This window comes from Lolium rigidum, chromosome 6 (genome assembly GCF_022539505.1).
Source record: "Lolium rigidum isolate FL_2022 chromosome 6, APGP_CSIRO_Lrig_0.1, whole genome shotgun sequence".
Classification (NCBI taxonomy): domain Eukaryota; kingdom Viridiplantae; phylum Streptophyta; class Magnoliopsida; order Poales; family Poaceae; genus Lolium; species Lolium rigidum.
This window is the reverse complement of record NC_061513.1, coordinates 259,529,605-259,553,242: the sequence shown is the minus strand read 5'-3', so window position 1 is coordinate 259,553,242 and position 23,638 is coordinate 259,529,605. Positions and strand designations below refer to the sequence as shown.

The 23,638-nt window shown below is 46.9% G+C and overlaps 2 protein-coding genes across 2 annotated transcripts; one reads left to right on the top strand and one right to left on the bottom strand.

The window, feature by feature from the left end:
• Nucleotides 1–15,321: 15,321 nt before the first annotated feature.
• On the top strand, nucleotides 15,322–19,303 carry LOC124660225 (coleoptile phototropism protein 1-like). The gene is made up of 3 exons (XM_047198020.1): nucleotides 15,322–16,192; nucleotides 18,593–18,895; nucleotides 18,990–19,303. Exons 1-3 carry the CDS (start codon nucleotides 15,443–15,445, stop codon nucleotides 19,251–19,253), a joined length of 1,317 nt encoding a protein of 438 aa, XP_047053976.1. The 5' UTR covers nucleotides 15,322–15,442; the 3' UTR covers nucleotides 19,254–19,303.
• Nucleotides 19,304–20,012: 709 nt separating this feature from the next.
• Nucleotides 20,013–22,880, bottom strand: LOC124664021. Its single transcript, XM_047201633.1, has 5 exons — nucleotides 22,719–22,880; nucleotides 22,404–22,638; nucleotides 21,905–22,331; nucleotides 21,503–21,766; nucleotides 20,013–21,420 (listed from the first exon to the last, which is right to left on the bottom strand). The coding sequence occupies exons 1-5, from the start codon at nucleotides 22,878–22,880 to the stop codon at nucleotides 20,013–20,015; spliced, it is 2,496 nt and encodes an 831-aa protein (XP_047057589.1).
• Nucleotides 22,881–23,638: the final 758 nt, after the last annotated feature.

Below are 23,638 nucleotides of genomic sequence, written 5' to 3'. Positions count from 1 at the left end.
TCTCCCAACGCGTAGTTATCCGCCACACGCATCATCTCCGCCAACGTTGTTGGCATGTTCCTCTGCAGCCTTTGCCACAAAGGCGAACCTCGCCTGCATCCTTGGCTAAACCAAGCGATGGCCTGTGCCTCTATCACTCCTTCACAAGAGTTTCTGGTGGAGTTCCACCGGGTCTGGTAATCCCGGTCTGTTTCCTGCGGGCGCTGCACGCACAAAGCGAGCTGCTGAGGCCTGTTTGGCCTTACGCAGGTCTTCGCTGAAGTTGCTCACAAAAGCTTCCTCAAAGTCCAACCAGCCATTTATGCTTCCTTCAGGCAAGTTGTTCAGCCAGATTCTTGCCGGTCCTACTAGGAACGTCGGCACAATTCTCACGGCCCAACGCCGGTTTCCTCCTCCAGCTATGACTCCTCCGCCACCAGCAACGTATACCGCGGTCACGTAATCCGCGAGCCAGTCTTCCGGCTTAGTGGTGCCATCGTATGTTTTGGTGTCACGGGGCAACCGAAAGTTGCGAGCCGGTGGTGGTTCCTTCATGATCCTTGGGCCAAAACACTTTGGACCCGGAGGACCTTCTGCCTCAATCATTTCGAGACAAGTACACTCTGTCCGGACGGTGCCTCGCATCCCGTTACGGTAAGTTTCTTTCTCCCAACCGCTCTCCCAAAGGTTTCCGGTAAGCGGTGAGTCTTGTTGAATCAGCTTCATCGTAACGTTACGGTGCCGCGGCCCTTGCCTGCCGGTACCTTGGTGGAGGCATCTCTTCCTCATCATCATACGCTGCCCTTGCAGCCGGATAGTTTTGCCCGGTTTCATGTCTACCGGCATGATTGTTTCCGGCATAGCCTTCTTTGGCGTAGCCTCGCTCTGCCCCTTGGCTTTTTCTACCGGCATCGTGTTGCCCGGCTTTTTGTTTACCGGCAAGGACCGGATCGTACACAGTCATCTGTCGTGCGTTCACTTCTTTTTCTTTTCTTCTGTCCGGATGGGGGGACGAGGCCTGCCCATGGGACTTGCTTCCGGCATTCTTTGTTGAACGCGCGGATTTCGAGGCTATAGCTTTGTTCAGCTTAGCCAGCTGCTCAGCGTTCTGCTGCTCTACAGTATCTAGCAGCTCTCTGACACGCTCTTGTTGCTTTGCCGAGCCTCTCCGTAAGCGAGTCACACAGATCTACAGCAGCCTTAGCAACTTTTATGGTTTTATCCGGACTGATGTACTTAGGTTTCTCTACGATGCTAACAGATGCAGAGGTACTCTTGCCGGTAAGAACTTCCTTACGCAGATCCTGATCTAGATTGCGAGCTTTAAGCCGGTTTTCCGGTATCCTAGCAGCATGAGCGCTAACAGAAGCAAAGCCATGGGCAGCGTTATACTCACGTACGATTAGGTTCAGCTCGCGGCTGCGCCCGACGACGTCCTTGCCGCTCTCGAGTATCTTCGGCGCTGGGCCTCCAGCTCCGCTCGAGCCATTGCCGGGTCGATGTTACCGCGCGATGGGGGTCGCCGGCGCGTTCATCGCCGCTTGAAGAGGTGTTGCCGGTGGTGCGGAAGACGCTCCCGGCGCGCCGGTGTCGCGCTCCAGCGGTGGCTTGGCCGCACGGGTCGCGGCCGCACGACCCGGCAACTCGTCCGCAGCCTCCTTGCCCGCGCCGGTTCACGCCGGCCATCATCACCTCGACGCTGCCGGCGGCGCGGCCTGCACGAGCCACCTTGGCGGGTCCGGTGCCACCAGCACCGGCGAGAGGCGCTGGCGCACGGGGACGGTGCCGAAGTAGACGTGGTGGCTGCCGAACTCGATGATGCGGCCGTTCTTGGGGAAGATGCCGCCGTTGGCGAAGCAGCCCGCGTTGTCGTTGATGAAGTCGATGGAGTAGAAGCTCTAGACGAGCGCAGACACTGTCCGCTCGCCGGCGAACTCGAGGAGGCCCGCCCGAATATGTATTCCAGCATGCGCCACTTCATGCCCCACGGTGGGCGCCAACTGTCGTCGTGGTGAACGGACAGATGCCATAGGATGGCTTAAGTTGGGGCCGAATGGACGCAAGAGGATTCGGGGGAGGGTTTGTGATTAGATGGGATGAACTTCCGGATGGTTTCCTCAAGAACTTAGCCAAGGCTAGAGGTTGAAGAAGAAAGACATAAGGAAGAACTCGCTCTAGATCACCATCTTCATTGATCTCAACGGGCTACAAGTTTCTCAGTACCAGCTATTTTGTATTCATGCGCGTCTCTCTATAAGAAGGGCTACCCCCTCTCCTTATATAGGGGAGAGGTGGCTTACAGGGCAAGAAACCCTAATGGCATCTTTGACTAGACAAACTACTTTACAAAGCTACTTTAATCATAGAAGACACCGGAGTCCTCTTTAATCGGAGATGCTTGACGTCCTCCGGCTTCTTTGACCGTCATCCTTCTCTTTATCGTCAGCCCTTCGTTTAAAGTTACTTTGCTTAGCTCATCTTTGTCTTCTAGCTCGCGGAGAGAATCTTTGACCAGCCCTGCCGACCTGCTCGTTCTTAGGTAACCCGGTATCTTCTTACCCGGTTCCGGCATACCCCTCTTGGGGATACCGGCTTAGCTCCACTTAGCTAAGATCTTATCTTTAAGTTCCGGTACGAACATTAAACCGGTATCTTGATGGCTCAAACCATCCGGTTTGGCATGCCTTTGGCATACCGGGGGTCAGCCCCCCAACACACTTCCTTGGTGTGGGGCCAGGTGTAAGATCCAAGCCAATCACTGCCTTCTCCACGACCTTGCATACCCACCCTTTTGTCCATCCATACATCCCCGGTAGACATCTCCCGATCATACGGCTTTACCCCCAATGTACTATGGACAATCCCTCATAGACAGTAGAGCCTCTCATCCACACTGATGGGGATTTTAAAGGATTTCCCAACCTACTGCGGTGTTATCCCCAACACCCAGCCAGGCCCTATCAAGTCCGTTGATATGCAAGATGGAAAAGATACAGGTGACTTCCCTAGAGCCATTATAGATCTCATGGTTAACACGAATTGTACGACGCTAGAATCACTAGACGGCATTGGTGATTAGTCCTACATTAATAGAACCCTTGCAATGGAACCTCCACCATATCAACACATACCATGGTTCCATTGCCCACCATATAGTCAGATTAATAATTGGAAAGGTAACATTTGCTTTTCAATGCAGAATGATAAGTATAGTACTTTTGCAGGTAAATTGATATAAAATAATCCAGATGACATGAGCTAGGGTGAACTTGCTTGGTGACTGCGAGATAATGCAGTTCGATGTGTTGGATGGAACCTGGACCTCGAGTTGTGTAAAGAAGCATCATTGTCCCGTAAAGACAATGTTATAAGATCCAAATGATGCATGCATGGGTGCATTATTTCATGTTCAATCCCTTACCCCTAGATTTAAGATTTAGGGTTCAGTTAAGCATTTCTGCCTTTGGCAGTAATTTATGAATTCTTTAAATACTTTAACATTGTTTACTTTTCTATCAAGAAAATAATTAAAAAGTGATTGATAATTTCCTTTGGAAAATATTGATTTCAAATTAAGAATTTGAAAAATAGAGTTTTCCTCATTTTTGGAAATATCAAGGAATTTTGAAATATTAAGATATTTTCCTTTTTTGGAAAATCTTAATCTTTAAAAAGACTTGCAATGATAGAATTCCTTTTTAAAACATTTAAATAACAATTATTTGAATTCATTTGGAATTTTCCTTGATTTTTAAACCCAAGGAAAATTGCAAATTTAAAATTCCAAATTCATATTTAAATTCAAAAATCTCAAAATTTGAACTTTTGTGGTAAATTCTATTTCTTATTTTATTCTCATTAAGAATAATTTCTTATTCAACAAACCTATTTTTCTTGGATTTTTAGAGGTATTTTTCATTATTTAATATTTGGTAGAATTTACAGGTTATTTAAAAATAGAAAAGGACTAAAGTGCCCCTCTCTTTGGCCCAATTGGGTCAGCCCAAATAAACAGCCCATTTGGACAGCCCACCTGGGCCTGCCCATAACAGTGCGGTGGGCACCGAGCGCATCGGCCTACCCCCACTTGCTCACTCGTCTTCCTCTCTCGAAACCCTAACCCTACCGCGGCGATTTGCGTGGCGACCGTGTCGCCGCCATGGCCGTCGCCGTTCTCCGGCCGCTCTAGGGCACGCCATTGGTTGCTATTGACGCGGTGCGTGACGGCGCATCTTCTCGCCCACGTAGATTCGACCATTTCTTCCTCGACAGCTCGGCGCGTGCGCGACACTCGCAGACGCCAACGGATCCGTGGCGATCTCCGTCGATCTGCTTCTCCTCGCCACTCCTGGGTGTTCGCCGCCTCCCATGCTGGCGTGCATGTCCTGGCACGGGCTTGGCCGCGGTCGCAGCACCGCCGTGGCTGGCCGTGCCACCGTGCCGCCATGTATGCCTCCACATTCTTCGCCAGGTAACCCCTCCTCTGCTTTGGCTACCTCCTCTACTCCATCCTCTCCTTCTCGATATGTGCCTACTGTCACTTTGCGTATGCTGCTGTTGTGCTTGTCGTGCTGCCATGCTTGCTGTGCTACCGTGCTTGCTGTGGTGCTGTGCTTGCTCGCCTAAGCCTACTGATCCCATGATCTAGCCTATTCATGCATACCGGTGCTTTGATTATGCCTGTGTAGTTCTTCCTGGTACCCTGGACTCATGCTATCCTATCTATTCATGCCCTGGTGCTATTCCTATGCTTACTGACTCACTGTGCTATGCCTATTCTATTTGTTCACGTCCTTATGTTGTGCAAATTATTGCTAATGGCCTTCTATTGACCTAGGTTAGCACTACTAACAGTTGTGGTGTTAGTGATGCTCACCTGTGTCATGTGTTTACTTCAGTTGATCCAATTCTTGGATCACTACATGCCTGTGGTGCTCTGCTATACCTTGTGCTTGATCTATTTGATCCATTTGATCAATCATATGCTAGTGGCTAATTACTGGTTAAATCCTTGGCTATATAAATGGCTTGTGCTAGCTTCTGCTGTGACTTGCTAATAATACTCAAGTGTCGGTGTGTGTGCTGTTCTTGCTGTCCATAGCTCATTGGACATGATCCAATGGCTAGGATGCAATGGCGCATGCTGCTATTGCCTCTCAGTGATGCTATTGCATTATTCATGCATGGATTACTGTATTTGTGTACTTGAGTGGATTATTTATGGATGAACTGCTTATGCAGTGTTGATTAAATTCATTCTTTGTGCATGATTTGATATTTCCATGATCAATTTGGAAATAAATAAAGTCTAAATCTATTTCTGGATAGTGATGACTTATAATCTTGGCTTAAATGGATGGATTTGTGGTTGATGTGACCACAGTAGCATTGCTACTGTTTGGTTGCTCACACAGCTTGTCTAGTTCTTGTTGGGTACTCATCTCTGCTTGCATAGTAGGGAATCATACATGTTATGAATGCCTCTATGCTTGCATGTAAAGAAATCTAGGGTTTAACTGATGGTTTAGTGGCTAGGATCTCACTAGGTAGTGTTCGGTAGCTCCTAGTTCCTGTAAATCCTCTACTGGTGCTATCTGTGCATTTATCCTTGCTTATTTGCATATGAATAGTGTCTAGATGGGTTTTGGGCTCTAGCTTCTCCCTTTTCTACCAGTGATCCTTGGTCAACACCAAGTGATGACAACCCCTTGAGCATCTGCTCATCTCATGACCTGTGTCATGCAAAATTTATGGATTGGATCCACTGGATCCTCTCCAGGTACTTGCTATACCATGTTCCAGCTCCTAGATGGTTATGCTACACTGTTGTTGAGCAGTTGTTGGATGATCTTGGTTACTTGCCCTGCTCCTCCTAGCTCCTGGTGATCTTGTTTAAGTCCCCATGTCTTCTGTTGGGTTTTGGTTGGTTGATTTGGATGGATAAATGGTTTCAGTGGTTGTTGTTGTTGTTCTTGAGCAAGCACATGATGAACTATGCACTATTTCTTGCTGGTTGCTGGTTGAATGATTATCTGGTCGACTTGTGAATTGTTTCTAGGGTTTCTACCCTTTTATACTGGTTGTGGTTCATCTCTGGCTGTGACACACAAGCCTAGCATGGCTTGGTGACTAAGCCCTGACCTTGGCTTGCTGTTGGATGCACAGTAGCTCTATGAGCTGTGTGATCCCTTGGTAAAACTTGAGCCCCTGTGTGGCTCAGGTTTGGTCTGTTGGTGCATATCTTGGTTCTGGCCAAGTTTTGGACATTGCCAAGTGTCTTTGACACTTGGTTTTAACCCCCTGTCTAGTTTCTTCTCTTGACTTAACCCCCTGTCTAGTTTTCTTCTCTTATTTGCAGGTTTTAAAGTTGGAAATGATCAAAGACAAATCCTTCCAAGACATGTAGTTTAGGTTTTAGTATAGGATCAAACTTTTGTAATCTTCATTTATTTTGTTTTATTATTCATCCAATTCTTGTAATTATAAATATTGTAAAGACAATGTATGTGTGTGTATGTGATCAATAAAGCTCAAATTTTCCTTATGAGCTCATTTGTAAATGTATCAATTACTTATGAATTGTTTGTTTATAAAGATTGTGATTTGAATTGTGCAAATACACTTGATATGATTTGAATTATGATGTGTTTTGAATTATGAATTCATAATTCATTTACGGATTACTTATCTATTACTTCTTTTGTTTTAAATTCAAATATGACTTGTCAATTCAAACCACCTCCTAAAATCAATAAGTTACAAAAGAGATCATGTGGAAATTCTTAATACTCACATTGCCTAACCCTAATTGCAATGAGAGAGAACCTCGATCCCTCTTAGGTTTATATGCAATAAGGCGCAAAAATTTCCCTCGATTTGCGATGAAATGCACATCCCAATTCTAAATCTACCCTTCGATGTTCCTATGTTCTGGGTTATTACAGCATGCTCCTCCTAAATGCTTCACCTGCTATTAATATGTAACCATACTGGCTTGTGGTTGGTCTAGTGTTTGGGAAATGTTTCTCTGGATTTACAGGTTTGTGTTTGGGTTCTTCAATGATTCAAGAGTACATTTGGTTATGGCTTGTCAAAGATTGATAGAATGTCTCTCGTTGGCTTTCTTGGTCGCTTTCCTCTATGTGTAACCTCATGAACTGATGTCCTGGGCTTGACACCTCAATACATGCATTTCATGACTAAGTTGCTTCCTTGTGGCTCCCTCTCTAGTTCAAGTTTCAACCATGCCTTGTTCATCTCTCCTTGAGGATGAGCTCGGCTGTTTACTTGACTTGCAATCTTGCCTATTTTGTTTCATACTAGATATTTGTTTTGGTAATGTTGTCAATTCCATAGTTACTATTACTCTGACTTAAGCTTTTATCTTCATTGATGATTACTGATAATATAGTTGACTATAATGTAAATATTCTTTCCATTTCTCTCTTTGCCTTTTGTTGGAATTCAATAGAGCTTAGCCGCATGTTTTCTGGTCTAGTTACTAACATTGTTTTACTGCTGTTGTCAGGTTTTCCTCCTACCATCATGGTCCAATGAAACTAAATGTGAAATGGTGTCACTTTTACTATTGTTGGTCATTTGTCACTTGGTCACCCTTGTTCACTGTGTTCTCCTTCTAGTTTGCCTTTCTTTTTCCATACATAGATTCTAGGGCCATTCCTAGAATTTGACTGTCAAGCTCATATATTAAAATTCCTCACTTTCAAAGTGTTGGAAACATTTTAACCTTAACCCCTTTCCTTTAGATTTTGATGTGTGTGCAGGTCATGAAGTGTAGCATCTCCAATAGAAGATGTAGTGTAGGTCTAGTCTAGGTTTCAATCCCCTGAATTCAAGTTTGTAAAGATTCAAAGTTGCGAACTTCATTTTACTCAATTATTTGTAAAGACAATGTACTATTTCAATTATCAATAAAGTGTATGTTTGCTTCATTGTCCAAGTTCTCTAGTTCTAAATTTGGTTATATGTTAATTTGAAGGTAAGTTTCAATTTCAGCTTTGAATTCAAATCAACCTTGGTATTATATTTTCCGCTTTTCTCTTTTCTACTAAATAGCAACAAAGATTATCTCTAAACCAAACATTGTCTTGATGATAAAGCCTAATTCATCAAAACCAATATGATGATCTCGATCACTTTGTGTCTTAATCATAAGCTAAAAAAATCCCCCACTTTTTAAGATGAATGACAAATCCTAAATCTATCCCTCTGTGTCCTACAAACCTGGGGTGTTATAGTGATGTAATGGCAATGATTACTTAATCAGGGATAAGCGAGTCCAACTCATTGGTGTACTGCCTGTACATGAGATTGGTGTAGTTTATCATCTCCGATACCACGTCCCACCTATAAGCCCAAGTGGGGTACCGCAGTGGATTCATGTGATCATTTCGAGGCTGGGAAGGGTAGAACCTCGGGCGCCCAATTGGTAAGTGTTTCCAGCTCCATACCAAAAGTAGGAGCAAAACACCACCAATCCTGCTATCATTTCCGATCCCTACGGAAATCCTCGTCCAAGTGCCGATGAAGGCAAGAAAAATTAAGTTAGGAAATATTTGGAGTAGTAATGTAGAAGCAAAGTAATATTGTTAATTGATCACCTACCATTACAATAGGCCCAGTGCCATGGAACCCGAACTCCATTTGTGCTCCAGAACGGTCAACACCTTGAACTACATCCACTGAGCGGTCCTGACACCACCGTCACTAAATAGAGTCATATATCTGACATACCACACGTATACTGAAGTATACGTCTTGATCGTGTCCTCATTCGCCGCAATATGGTAGTGCGCGGAGTTTTCGACAATCCACTTGTAAGCTGTGTCTACTGGAACTCTATCTTTAGCCTTGTCTTCAAGCTTTTCAGGAGCCATACCAATAAGAACATCCATCTACTATCTTCGCCCATCAGAATCTATTCTCATACAGAGTGGCTCATGATCAATAGGAAGTCCAAGGATCATGGAAACATTCCAAAGAGTAGGGGTCATCTCGTCGGTCCTTAGTTGAAAAGTGTGTGTCTCCAGCCTCCACCGGTCGACAAGTACGGTGATTGCTATGGCGCTGAGGATTAGCGTCGACTGGCCCACAAGCGTGATGAACGAGAGGAGACCAAGAATCTTTATGTGTGGTGTGTACCGCTCATAATATGGCATGTCACTAGAGGAGCCCCGTGAGAACGAATCTTCAAGGGTCGAAGTACCTGCAAACAGAAAAGTCATGATGTTACACATTAACCATTTAACTGAACAAATAATGTTAGCTGCTAAAATAATTCATATTATCTTCCTTTTCTCCACCGTAAAAATGGCCCGGTGTTCAACATCATAGTAATCGTCGAGAAGCCACACCATCCTACATTTTTAAACAATTAGACATTAAACTATTTTGCCAACACAATTACCATACAAAAATTTGTTCTAACAAAATATGTGACCTCTATCTCACCTCATAAACTAATACGGGAGCATTGTTTTGATACCATACATAGGTACACATGGAATCCTCACATATACACATAGTCATCCACACATGGAATCCCCCATATACACATAGATACACATGGAATCCTCATAACAATGTTACCAAATGATTACATAGTCATATACACATATTAATCACCACTCATGATTTCAATATTCCATTCACAAAACGAATCCATCAAATACTAGGGTTTCACCTAATCTTGCACAAAAAGGAAAAAAGTGATGGTTTCTTTGGATAAAAAGGAGGGGAACATAGGAGATTACCTTGAGGAAGTGGTTGGGAACGAAATCCACTGCCAGATTTGACGAATCTAAGTAATCTTTGACAGATTTGAGAAGGGGGGAGAGGAGCCGTCGGGTCGGGGGAGAGAAGGCAACGGGCAAATACCTAGGACGTGCATAGTGCATTTGAAAGCACCATTGTAGTCAATAGAGTACCGCCCATGCAAGCGGTTTCATGACCCAGGGTGGGCTACGACCTGGGCCCGCCTGGCCACGCTGGCAGGATGTGTAGCGCCGCCCCCATGGGCACAACACTGTAGTGTATAGCACCACTAGCATAGACGCTACCCGAAAGGGTTAGTCCCGTGAAGTAGTTTCGCGGCGAGTTTATTTCATGGTTTTGGTTGCGTCCAGGGTCCGTTTTGTCCATTTCACCCGAGTAGCCCGATAGCCACACTGCGGCGCCACCACCACCGAGAACCTGCCCCATGTTCCTATGCCGACCAACCATCGGGTAAAGGTCGCCTGGAACTCGCACCGCTTGAAACCGCCACCACTTCTGCGAGGAAGGATGTCGCTGCCATTCAGATGCGCCACGCCACTGAAGACCTTGCCGACGTGCCTCTTGCCAAGCAGGCTTCCCTCCACGGCCCACCATCACGTCCACGTGAGGGGGAAAGGAAGGCCCCGCCATTCCTAATCTGTAGGTCTTATCGAAATGAAGGAGCCGCCAAAGCCACTTATAGCAACCTACCTTCTCCAGATCGGGAGCGCTTGTACCAGAAATCATCGCTGCGATGGTTGACGTCTCTGTTGTCGATCCACTTGCCTAACCAGTGCCGCACCTGCCACGACCTTTTTTCGCTTGAGCGGCTAGGGTCCTGCACCTGCCACGACCTTCTTAGATTTATTAAAAAAATATCTAGATATATCTAAATTTAGATAAATCTAAGATAAGTTTTATGAAATGGAGGGAGTACATTATACACCTAGTGAAAAAGAGTGCACATAGAAACCAAGCAGATCTAGACCGTTGGCCATGCACCTACTCAGACAAGAAACACATGAGCAAGCGACAAACTTCTTGGTCCGTTCCGTTGCGTCGATGTCAGGTTAGGTATGTAATACGTCTACACGCACGGTATCCCGTAGGCGTAGGCGTACATACGTTGCCTTTACTGCTAGTACCCCATCACTCTGATTTTGCGTGTACAGGGGCTCACTGAAGCTCTGCTCGCACGGGACTGAGAATGGGAATATTTGCGTGCATTTGAACATGATGTGTGTTGTCGCTACCGACCCTCTGACAGCTTATCCGCTTTGTTCTCTTCGATCGTTGCTGCTAAATATAGCGCCGGTGGTGGTATCTCGGTTGGGGAGGACGATGGGTGTGCATCCGTGACTTGGTTAAACCACAACAGTGAACAATGAAGCTAGCCTAGCCACGAAAACTGGTGAGATGAGATGAATATGAATAACCAGTTTGCTTAATCACTTCACGTGAGCAAGAAATTTCAATTGGGACAACAGTTCGTTCACTTGCACCCGGTTCAGATTTGAATCACATTGGATCAAAAAAGAGGGTTTCCTAGAGGTCGTTGAGAAGGCTTGGAGTGACAACGCCGACTGGTGGCCAATTGATCCCATCGCTAAATTCAATTTTAAACTCAAACAAACGGCAAAGGCGCTGCAAAGTTGGAGTGCCAAAACCTTTGGTGACATCAGGCAGCAGATAGTCTGGGCTAATACCTTGATTGGCCTGCTGGACCAAGCGGAGGAAATTCGCACCCTCTCGTTCCGTGAGAGATGGTTTCGAAGGGAACTCAAAAAGAAGCTGCTTGGCCTTAGCACGGTTGAGAGAACGATGGCAAGACAGCGATCTCGTATCATGTGGCTCAGTGAAGGAGATGCAAACACTCAATTTTTTCATATGAATGCAAGCCATCGAAGAAGAAAAAAATTTATTGGGTCGTTGAAAGATGGAGACAGAGTCATCTCAACTCATGCTGAGATTGAGGAAACCCTCCATAATCACTTCAAGAGCAGATTTGGAGTGCCAGCTGTTCGCACCACCGGTCTAAACTGGGACTACTTGCAAGTCGAGCAGCGAGATCTACAAGGCTTAGAAGGGGTTTTTAAAGAAGAGGAAATCTTGGAAGCAATCAACGATATGCCCGATGAGAAGGCTCCAGGGCCAGATGGGTTCTGCATATCCTTCTACAAAAAATGCTGGAATATAATCAAATCGGATTTAATCGAGGCATTCTCTGCCTTCTATAGCCTGGATAGTCGTGCCATGGATCAAATCAACGGTGCCTACACTGTCCTCCTTCCTAAGAAACCAGGGGCATGTGAACCAGCAGACTTTCGGCCCATAAGCTTAGTACACAGCCTAGCTAAAATCATCTCTAAGGTGCTCGCAAGGAGGTTAAGCAATGAGCTCCCCACTCTTGTAAGCCCCAATCAGGGAGCTTTCCTTCAAAACCGCTCAATACACGACAACTACAAGTTGGTCAGAGAATCAGCCAAATTTTTAAAGAGGAAAAATTGTCAAAGCGTGCTGCTGAAAATCGATATCGCTAAAGCCTTCGACACGGTGGCTTGGCAATTCCTTTTAGAAGTCATGCAACAAAAAGGTTTTGGTCGTCGCTGGGTATCTTGGATCGTCATGATTTTGGCATCATCATCTACCAGCATTTTGCTCAATGGTGTGCCGGGGCAACTGATTTGGCATGCACGAGGCCTGAGACAAGGAGACGCTTTATCTCCTATGTTGTTCATCCTTGCAATGGATGCTCTAAGTCTTATGTTTAACAAAGCAGAAACTGAAGGAGTTATATCGGCTTTCCCTCCTAATCAAGCCATTCCACAGCGCATGTCGGTCTATGCGGACGACGTAATTATTTTCCTTAAGGCTTCACAAAGAGATGCAGCAGCTACTAGACTTATTCTCAATCTGTTTGGTGATGCTTCAGGGTTGAGAAGTAATATGGGCAAAAGCTCAGTATCCCCTCTAGTGTGTGAGGATGAGCTCCTGCAAGCTATCAGTCATACATTAAGCTGTCACATCATAAAGCTACCAATAACCTACTTAGGTTTACCGCTTCATTTTAAAAAAGCACGGAAAGAGGATTTCCAATCTTTGATTGAAAAAATAAGGAGCAGACTTGCGGCATGGAAGGTGCATATGCTTACTCAAGGGGGAAGGCTCATTTTAGTGCAATCTGTCCTAAGTGCCATTGCCATCTTCCACCTGCTTTCCTTGGAGCCACCTCCATGGGTTTTCAAAGCAATAGACAAGATCAGACGTGCCTTTCTTTGGAAAGGAACTAATACTATTGCTGGGGGTAAGTGCTCTGTGAATTGGAAGACTGTGTGTCAACCAAAATCTGTGGGTGGACTTGGGATTCTGAATCTTGAGTTCATGAGCACTGCCTTCCAAGTTCGCTGGGCATGGAAATTAAGAGCTGAAGAGGTTAAGCCTTGGTGTTTGCTTGCCAGCCCGGTTGGGGAAGATGTGAGGCATATTTTAAACGCAGCAGCCAAAGTGGTCATTGGCAATGGACAGAGATGTTTCTTTTGGCTAGATAAATGGATTAATGGTAAAACAATAGAAGACATCGCCCCAGACATTTACAAGATCATTAGTCCTTTGGCTAGGGCACGAAGAACGGTCGCACAGGCTCTACAAGACGCAAGTTGGATTGATGATATCAGGAAGTCAATCACGATAAATATGTTCTTACAGGTAATTGAGATTTGCGAAGTGACAAGTACCATTCATCTGGTTCCTGATGAGGAAGACATCTGGAGTTGGTCGTGGGATGCAAAAGGAATTTTCACTACTAAATCGGTTTATCAAGCCCATTTCAAGACAAAGATTACTTGTGACTCGGCTAAGGCGATCTGGAATGCATGGGCACCCCTGCGGTGTAAGATTGCTATTTGGTTAATCTTGCGGGGGAGAATTTGGACAGCCGACCGACTCGCCAAGCGAGGCCTGCCACATAATGCAATGTGTGTTATGTGTAATGTGGCACCTGAAGATGCACAACATCTTTTCTCCGGGTGTGTCGTCACGAATATCATCTGGAGTAACATGCTCAATTGGGCTGGGTTGCAACAGGTCGTTCCGCTCATGGATCGGTCACTACGGGAATGGTGGCAGCAGGGAAGAGCAAGGATGGAAGGAACAAACAAAACTAAATTGAACTCCATGGTGATACTGGTCGCTTGGTCTATCTGGCGTGAAAGAAACGCTCGAGTCTTCGACAACGCATTCAAGCCAGTCAATGTGCTAATCGATCAAATCATGGCAGAAGGGAATCAATGGTCTTTAGCTAGTGCAGGTCGCTTAATCTTCCCATGAATTTAACCTTTCTCGTGTAGTTAGAAGGTCGAGTAGTCTTTTTTTCTTCAGGCGGTTGTTCTTTTTGCTTCAGTTTTTGCGAATCACTTGGTTGTTCTGTAAACTCTAACCACTTTTGTGGTTTTTCCCTCTTCTATTTTAATACATGCAAGGCTCTTGCATGGTTCGAAAAAAAAAAAAAACAGCCTAGCTAGCTAGACAATTTCGGTAACTTGGTTTTAGATCAACGACAGCCTAGCTAGAAACATGGGCTAAGACTGATTTCTTATCTTTAACATATGGTGTAAAGTATACATATGGCATCCGCAATAAAAGGAAACATATATATGCAATTCTCACATTACTCAGATAGATAAACAAAAAAATCTGCCCATGTCGGTACAAATAACCAACTGTTAAGAAATCATAATCACTAGTGTCTTCTTTTTGAAACAAGGCATAAGGCTTGCAATTTTTATTACTTAAGGAGAAGGCTTTAGAACATTTACCTAAGACAAGCCATAAGATTTTGCTAGAATCCTACTCCCGCGAAATTGCATTACTCAAAAAAGTTACCCCAGCGAGGTTCCAATTTGCCTGCTCTGTAAGATGTGCGACCACAATGAGTGTGGGAGAAGAAAGGTGGGAAAATACTATAGCGTCGTGATCCTTTCAAATTTCCTACGAGATTAACATGATCATTGAGGCCATAGCCTTCCTCTCCTCCCCTTCCTTGATACCAAGTCCAAAATTTTGCTTTTTTTTCACCATTCCCGACCTTGATAACAATGACTAGAGGTTGTCTATTGCATCCCGGTGAACTATCTTAATCCCACTTTTTCTAAGTAGTTTTAATCTATTTTACCATTGTGCTGACCAGTTGTTTCCTTCGTTTATTACAACGAAAACACATTCTGTGGAAATTCCGTTTCAGAAAAAAATTCAGTCGTGTAAATTACACGAAAAACTCTCCAAAAGAGTTACTAAGAAATTGGAACGTGCAAGCTAAATTATGCATGTGTGACACTGTACAAATGTAGTGACGAACATATACATACCTAGGTAGTAGTAGTACATGTGGAACTAGGACAATATGACACACATGGTACTGTTAACCTGTTGGTCCAGACATCGATGGATGGTAGCTGTACATAGTACTGCAACCTACCACTACCATGCATTTCACTCGGAAACTCTCCCGTGTATCATGGGCGTCCACTTCTGCGACAGTGCGACATATCTTCGCTGTGTCACCATCTCTCGCCCACACACAATACACAGCCTCGCTTGCTCCTTGGTCCATATACCGGTGCAGGCGCACAACGCACGTACCATGCACTCACCATGAACCTGAAGTAGCCGAGCTCTGAGCTAGCGGGGAACCATGAAGTCGTCGTCGAAGAGCCACAGTCCAAGGATATCGTCGCCTCGAGCTCGCGGCACCGCGCCGCTACCGGCGGAGCCGTGGGCTCTCGCCGGCGTCGACGACACGTGCGTCAACGACGTGGAGAGCTTCGCGCGCACCGTGGCGGCCGTGAAGTCCAAGCCCCGCCCGGACCTGCTCGCCAGCGTGCTGTCCCACTACGCCGCCAAGTGGCTCCCGGAGGTGGCCTCGTCGGCCTCCGGCCGCTTCCTGCTGCCGCCGGAGAGCCCCACCGCGACGTGGCTCAAGAAGCGCCTCCTCCTGGAGTCCCTCGTGGCCGCGCTCCCGCCGCCGGACGCCGCGGCCGACGACGGCATCACCTGCGACTTCCTGCTCAGGCTGCTCCGGGCGGGGAACATGGTGGGAGCGGACGCGGCGCTGCTGCGGGAGCTGGAGGCCCGCGCGGCGCGGCGGCTGGACCAGGCATCGTTGGCGGCCGTGATGGTGCCGGCGTCCGGGCACGCGCCGGCGACGCTGCTGGACGTGCCGCTGGTGCTGCGGCTGGTGCGCGGGTTCCTCAAGGAGGGCGGGAAGGGCGCCGGCGGCGGCGCCAGCGCGAGGGTGGCAAGGCTGGTTGACGCGTACCTGGCGGAAGCAGCGCTCGAGGCCGGGCTGCGGCCCGTGGAGCTGGAGGAGCTCGCCCGCGCCGTGCCCGCACACGCGCGCGCCGCCGACGACGCGCTCTACCGCGCCGTCGACACCTACCTCAAGGTGACCGTGCATGCCACGCACTTGCTTAATTCCGTTTCTGTTTTCATCTTCGGGTAGTGTTTTCTTTCTCGATGCCGTTTGTACTTTTGGTCAATCGCCAAAGACTACGTGAGAACCTGTGAGGCAAGTACATTTGTTTTTGTGTTTGACCACTACATTTTGCATGGAACGGTGCACCGGCGTGGCACTAGTACTTTCTCCGTTTAGAAATGTAAGATATTTTAGATGCTTATAAAATAGACTACATATAACTTAAAATAAGTAAAACTACATACTAAAATAGACTAGATAAAAATTAAAGTGGGTGAACCAAAGAAAATGCTTCAATATTTTATTTTTCTAAAACGGAGGGGTATTAATTTATGCCGGTATAAAGATAAAAGCAGTGATATGGTTAGTTACCAAACTTTATAACATTTTTTTTCTCAGCAGACGGTAACAAGCCACAGAATGTGGGGTGATGAAAGTTGCAACAGAGTAACACACTGCTAGAAAAGGTAGAACGTGCCACAAAACTTAAGTAAATGAAGATATTTGTTATTACGGCCTTGGTAAATCAAGTTTCAGAAAAATGGCTATGGTTAGACTTTAAAGTAAGATTAGCCACGGTATGAATAACATAGCTAATAGCATGCATGTCATCTAAACATTTAGGTGACGTGTCATGGCATGACAATATAACATCGGTTTTACTATGTCTCAGTCAACTGAGATTTTCTTAAGTCTAAGTCACTTACAAAAATGTGCTTTGAGTTGCACTTTTCTGTTAAGAAAGTGCAATTGCACTTTTCTGATGGAAATGTGCAACTGAACCGAGTTGCACTTTTCTTTAAACTGCAGTTGCACTTTTCTGAGTTGACTGAGACTTAAGAAAATCTCAGTCAACTGAGACATAGGCACACCCTTTAGATAATTCATAGATAACTTTCACAGACGTAGTACTTTCTTTGCCAGTGAAGTGCTTGGTTTTATTTTTTTTACTAGTCATACTCTTACAACCATACATATATACACTAGTTTTATTTTTTACAGTGCCATTTACTAATCATATATTCGTATTCATATACTTCCTCCGATCCAAATAAATTGACTCAAACTTATCTAGATACGTATATATCTAGACGTGTTTGTTGACTAGATACATCCAAATCTAGATAAAATTAAATTAATTAATATGAATCAGAGGGAGTATACAACACTTACTGCATGTAGACGTAGTGGTATTCACCGGAAAATTAGAAATGGAAGTATCAAGCAACTATGCACAATTGTTTTACCTGGCCACGATGTTATTTTAGAACTTTGTTTGATAGTACTACCTTTTATATGGAGTAGTTTACCGGAAATACTTAGTGGATTTTCTAAAAAAAAAGGCTATTTCAAAGTTTTAGAATATTTTTTTGCATGAACATACTATCTTATAATTATCGTGTAATTTTTCGAGGCAAAATATGATTTTATATGGCCTAGACAAAAATAACAAAATGCCCAATTTCACTATAATGTTTGTAGTTAACTGTTAAAAGAAGTACAAAATTCCATTTTCTCTTTTTTTTTGCGTAGGTCACATACGGGTCATATTTTGCCTCGAAATTTACACGAGTATGTACAAAGATAAATGTACATGTGTGAACTATTTCAATTTAAAAAACTTTGAAATGACATTTTTTCGAATTTTAAAAAATGGGTCTAGGTATACCATGTTCACGAAATCCACACCGGTAGTTACATTCTTGTTCGCATGGTTTGGTTGTGATGCCAAACTGGTTCGATCACTTTGAGTCTTCTGGGAGAGAATCAATGGTGCGTTTATTTGGTGAAGAACAAATCTTAGGAGAGAGGTCACGTGAGCTCCTACTGCTAAACAACAAAACATTACCTATTATAGAATTTGGCAGTCTGGTGCATTTTGTTCTCATCCACACTGCTGTGGATTCATCTGTAGATATGCGCCTGCAACTGTTTCAGGAATATTGCAGACACGAGCAAGGCAGGCTTGTAGATTTCACAGCCTTTTCGCCGAGCTGCCATGCAGACAAGATTCATCTTTCGATTTCGTGGGCCTGCGCTTGCATCGAAACTCTAGCGGGTTTCAGATTGAAGTGCAGCAGTGGAAATCTGCTCCATTGTTCTTCTGCATTTTTCACGGTGTTGTCCCTGTCGTCCCAAATCTTGGCACTGCTGTGTTTGCAGAATGCAGAGGACAGATTCGCGCGCCAGATTAATCATGCGGTATTGCACAATCAGATAGCCACGCTCATTCCGAAAGTTTGGCGTGTTCGTGGAATATTACTGGACGCAAAATCCAGATCACAAAAAGATTGTCCATTTTCATCCTTTGAGTGCAGCATGTTCATTTTCTGATCTCGTGGTTACGATCGATGGCGTACCACCCTACAGGCACACCCAGGCGCCGGGAAAGAGGAGCGGAAGTCGCTGTGGAGGCTGATCGACGCGCGGAAGCTGTCAGCGGAGGCGGCGGCGCACGCCGTCCAGAACGACCGGCTGCCGGTGCGCTCCGTGATGCAGGTGCTCTTCTCGGAGCACGGCAAGCTCAACCGCCTCGCCGACCTGGGCGCGTCCTTCAGCCAGGCGGCGGCGCTCGACCCCCATTCGGGCAGCGGCCGGTGCCCCTCGAAGCGCGAGGTGCTGGCGCAGCACCAGGAGATGCGCCGCCTGCGCGAGGACGTCGCCAGGCTCCAGGTTATTGGACATTTTCCAAACTCCGACAGTTCAATCTTGGATGCAGCATTAATGCATTATCATGTTGCCGGTGCTGACGAGCTTGGAGCTGCAGGTGCAGTGCAGCGCGCTGCAGGAGCAGGTGGAGAGGCTGGGCTCGGAGAGGAGGAGGCGCGGCGGCGGTGGCGGTGGGTTCAAGTGGACCACGTTCTGGTTCGGTGGCGGCGGCGGCGGCATGAGCGCGGACGTCGCGAGGATCGAGGAGTCGGAGAGCGGCATGGAGCGGCGGACGCCGGGGAGCGGGATGAAGGGCAGGGCCGGCCTGGCGACGCCGACGCCGACCCGGCGGACCCCAAAGTGGCGCAAGTCCATGTCGTGATGTAATCTGAAGTCGGCGCTGCTGAATTTACAGGGGGTGTTTATTCGTTTCTGCTTCTCCTTTGGTTCCTCTTTCAATTCTTCCTTGGCGTTGGTGTTACTGAAATGAAAGTAAATTTCCTGCTATGTCATATCATGAACAAGATGATTTTATGAATTTTTTCACAAATCAAAGAACAGTTCTAGTCGCTCCGATCTGATCACACGAGGGTGATCAATAACCACAAATTGTCTCACATGTTACAGGCAGAAGAATCTCAAGCAGCAGTCTGCAAGCAAATAATTTCCGAATATGATTTTTTTCACAGATAGGCAAATAGTTGTATACACACACACAGACACACTGATGTCTGATCACACAAGGGTGATCACTAGCCGCAAATGTTTCTCAAATCAAAGAACAGTTACAAACACTACAATCTGATCATACAAAGTGATCATACAAATGCCCAGTTTCACATGTTACAGGCAGAACTTTGCGAGCTATGGATCACTTATTTGTTGTCCTGTTCAGCTAGAGAAGCAAGCGGTTTCTGAATACAATCTTTTTTTCACAGATCAACAAATAGATGAACACACATATTCTGATCACACAAGGGTGATCTGTAACCGCAAATGTTTCGCATTTTACAGATTGGGCCTCAGACAGAATTCTGTCTTCTATGCCTCGCTAACTAACTTATTCAACTACATGAACAAATAATGGTAGTTCACACAAATGTAAACACATGTTGAAAAGAATAAACAGGGTGAGATTGCCTCATTTGTGTACTGCTTTCTTGAGAGCCTGCCTGCATTTGCTGAGGAACTTGTTGCTGCTGGTGGACACCGAATCCTCATACCCATATCTGTTGTCATCGCCACCGGCCACCTTGTGTTTCTCCACACCTCTTCTCATTCCAAGGATCTTTGAAGGCGAGGAAGGCAGAGACCGAAATCCCCTACCGCTGTCGGATCTAGGGAACCAAATCTTCTTTTCCACTTTCTCCTCCTTACTAGTTTCAAAGCTATTCCTGCATCTTGGTGTGCCATGGTGAGAAGCGGTCTCGGCACCGACGTCGACGATTTCTTCAGAACATTCAGTGATCCCATCCCTGCAGTTCCTGTATCTTGGAGTGCCATGGTGAGTAGCTGTCTTGCCGCCACAAGCATCGACGATTTCTTCAGAACATTCAGTGATCTCATTCCTGCAGCTCTCGTCGTCGTCATTGATTCTGCTTTGCACTTGCTGCTCATCCGAAGCATCCTCCTCGCTACCACCGTGTTCTTCCGAAGAATGGTACACTTCATTTCCTTCTTGCTGGTCCTCCATGAGCATATGAAGCCACTTATCCACATTGCCTTTACCACTGTGGTTCATGTTTTCATTGACTTCTGATCTGCCAAGACGTTGAGGATGAAGCGAGTGATTCTTTTGCAAGGGTAGTGACTGCTCTATGGGATACCTTGGCATTCCATATGTGCCGCTCGCTCTGTATGGAGGACTTGGTGGAACCGAGGAGGCCCTTGGCAATGAGACTGTCTGGCTTGCATAAGATTTTTCAGTCTCGGACTCAAGCATGGCTGCCTTGCCCCTATTATCTCTTGACCTGATTGGTGTACCACCACCAACCGCCCTTGATGCCATGGTTTCCTTTCTTTCCCTTCCCCTGCTTCGATGCCGTTCTCTGATAGCAGATTGTTCTAGCTTCTCCCTCACTGACGCTCTTCCTCTTTCAACGTAACATGTGTTATTCTCTTCAGTGGTGATGGACCTCCTTGGGAAGTTAATCACCTTGGAAGGTTCATTGTTGACATAACCCATTGCTGAAGATTCCACTCCAATTTCATCTTCCTCCAGGGAAACATATGCATCTGAATTCCTCTGATCCTGCTCTAGAAAAACTCTCAGCTCCTGTTTGAGAGGGCTGCTCCTGAATCTTCTTTCTGGCAAGTACCTTACACTCTCATATTGTTCTTCCTCTGGAATTTCATCATCGACCCGGTACCTCTTCCTCGCTTGATCAATGAAAGGCTTCACCTGCCTCTCCAGATCATCCTTGTGCTGGTACTTCTTGCGGAGCTCGGTTTCAGACGAGTCACACATTGCCCTCTGGGCCTCCAGTCTTGCCATCAGAGTACTAGTTGCAGCCTGGTTCAGCCTAAGCTGTTCTTTGTACACAACACTCCTGCATTTCGCACCACAATTAAGAATTTCCCAAACGAAGGCTTTTAAAAGCAACGATCAGATATTGGTTCTTGGTTCCTTACTGGTGCATGGCGTCTCTGATCATCTTCTCCAGCACTGCCTTGTAGTTGGACTGGGCATCCGCCAAGCGGCGGCACTTCTCGACCCGCCGACGCCTCTTGATGAGCTGCGCCTCCAGGTCCTGGATGGCCACCCTGTCCTCCTCAGTCTTCTGCTGCATCTCCGTCACCTCGTCCTCCAATTCGGTGAGCTCCGCTTGCTTCTTCTTGGACTCCTCGCGCTGCCTCAGCGAGTCCCTGGCCATGGCGATGGACAGGTACGGGTTGCTGATGTAGCCGTCGACGTCTGGGTTGTTGTTCTCTTTCGCCCCGTGGCCGTGCGGCGCCGTGTTGTCGTCCTTTTCGCCCGAGAATTTCTTTGCAGCTGCAGCAAGAAGACTCAGTTAGTGCTCGATCAGACGCAACAGAAGCAACGAAATGCATGGAGTTCTCTGGAGTCGCGTAGTACCTATCAAGGGGTAACTGGACCTGACCGGCCTGTTGGCGTCGAGTGATTTGAGCACGGAACTGTCGGAGGAGCCCCTGGCGGAAACGATGGCGGCGGGCGCCAGGCCGACCTTGTTCTTCATCGCGGAGAAGTGGTGCGGGAAGGCGTGCCCCTCCACCGCCTGCACCGCGCTCAGCTCCTCGCCGGCGCCGTCCGCGAACAGGAACGCGAAGGCTCTGTTCCTGAAGTCGGCGTTCTTGGAGGCGAATATGGAGAGGAAGTGGTTGACGGAGATGCCGAGCTGCAGATCCCACCAGGGGACGAGGAACTCGAGCTTGTTGTGCCTCTTCCTGGACACCTGGAGCTGCACGATCCGCAGGTTGCTCGGGACCGTGCGCCCTCCTCCTGCGGACAGAGATTCAGGAGTTCAGAACCATAAATCCCGGGAGGGAGAAACGAAAGCAGTGGTCTTCTTACTGGCGCAGGGGAACCAGTGGGCGACGTCCCACGCGAGCGGCGACGCGGCGTCGGCGTGGAGGTAGAGGACGTTGCCGTAGGCGTCGACCCGGAAGAGCGCCGGGTCGAAGCCGGCGTTGCCGAGGTGGTCGAGCTGCTTCCAGAGGAGGGTGGCGAAGCCGCGCGGGTTGGCCGTGGGCGCGGCCTCCGGGTCCAGCACCGGGAACGTCTCGTTTAGGTCCTTGGCCCGCAGCGCCTGCGCAGCGACACGGATTCGATCGGAGTCAGACCATGGCGCCATGGGTGGGGGATCGACCAGATTCGAGCGGTGCGTACCTCGTGGGGCTGGAGGACGTAGGGGAGGAATGCGTGCGGCGGGCCGTGGGCGTAGGGGAGGCCGAGCGCCCCGCCGGCGCCGGCGCGGCAGAGCCTGGCGTAGGCCTTGGGGTATCCCAGCGCGTCGTCCACCGCCCTCTCCTCCTCCGTGAACGCCGCCATCGATCCAGTCTCCCTCCTTCGGAGTCCGGCGGGATGGCAGATCGAGCTGCTGCGTCGGGATCAGTTGCTGCGATGACACAGTGGTGAGTACGATCGGGAGCGGCGGAGTAGTAAAATACAGGCGAGTTATTTTGCTTTCTTTCGGAGGAGCGTTGCGTTGCAACGGTCGAGAGCTCCGCGGGTGGACGGGGAAGAGAGAGCCGTTGGGGATGGTTCAAACTGGGCACGTCACGTGAGGGGCACGGTGTGGTGGGGCGGGTGAGGCTGGTCGGTGGGGACGGACGGCAGGGCGCCATTTTTTTTCTCTCGTCCGAACTCCGATCTGGCACTGTGATTGACGATGAGTGCCTACAGAAAGTGTACAGCTGGAGTTGTACTGGTGGAGTAGTAGTGTACGAGATAATGCTGATTAATGTGGGGGAAATGTATTGATGAGTTGGCATTGATTTTTGTCCGTGCATGTCTCGCCGGTACAATACAACACAACACAACACACAGGGACCCATCCAAATTTAATACGGAGTAGTACATACTAAGGTTCATAGTTTTTTTTTAAAATCAAACTATGTCACATTTGATTAAGTTTTTATCAAAAATCATTAACATGTAAAATACAACATAAGTATCGACTTTTTTTGAGAGAGAGAGCCAACGTATTATATTAAAAACTCAGCTCGAAACTTTGAGACGGGACAACTGTCCAACATCAAAAGCAAGAAGGACCTCAAGAAAAAGAAAATTTACAGATAGGCCCCTGG

Bases quoted from the DNA above. Each gene is read 5' to 3' on its own strand.
- LOC124660225 (XM_047198020.1), top strand. From the start codon at position 15,443: ATGAAGTCGTCGTCGAAGAGCCACAGTCCAAGGATATCGTCGCCTCGA. The intron at 16,193-18,592 runs GTGACCGTGCAT...ACCACCCTACAG, and splicing joins CCGTCGACACCTACCTCAAG to GCACACCCAGGCGCCGGGAA. The intron at 18,896-18,989 runs GTTATTGGACAT...TTGGAGCTGCAG, and splicing joins AGGACGTCGCCAGGCTCCAG to GTGCAGTGCAGCGCGCTGCA.
- LOC124664021 (XM_047201633.1), bottom strand. From the start codon at position 22,880: ATGGCGGCGTTCACGGAGGAGGAGAGGGCGGTGGACGACGCGCTGGGA. The intron at 22,332-22,403 runs GTAAGAAGACCA...CTCTGTCCGCAG, and splicing joins CCACTGGTTCCCCTGCGCCA to GAGGAGGGCGCACGGTCCCG. The intron at 21,767-21,904 runs GTTGCGTCTGAT...CGGCTACATCAG, and splicing joins CCATGCATTTCGTTGCTTCT to CAACCCGTACCTGTCCATCG.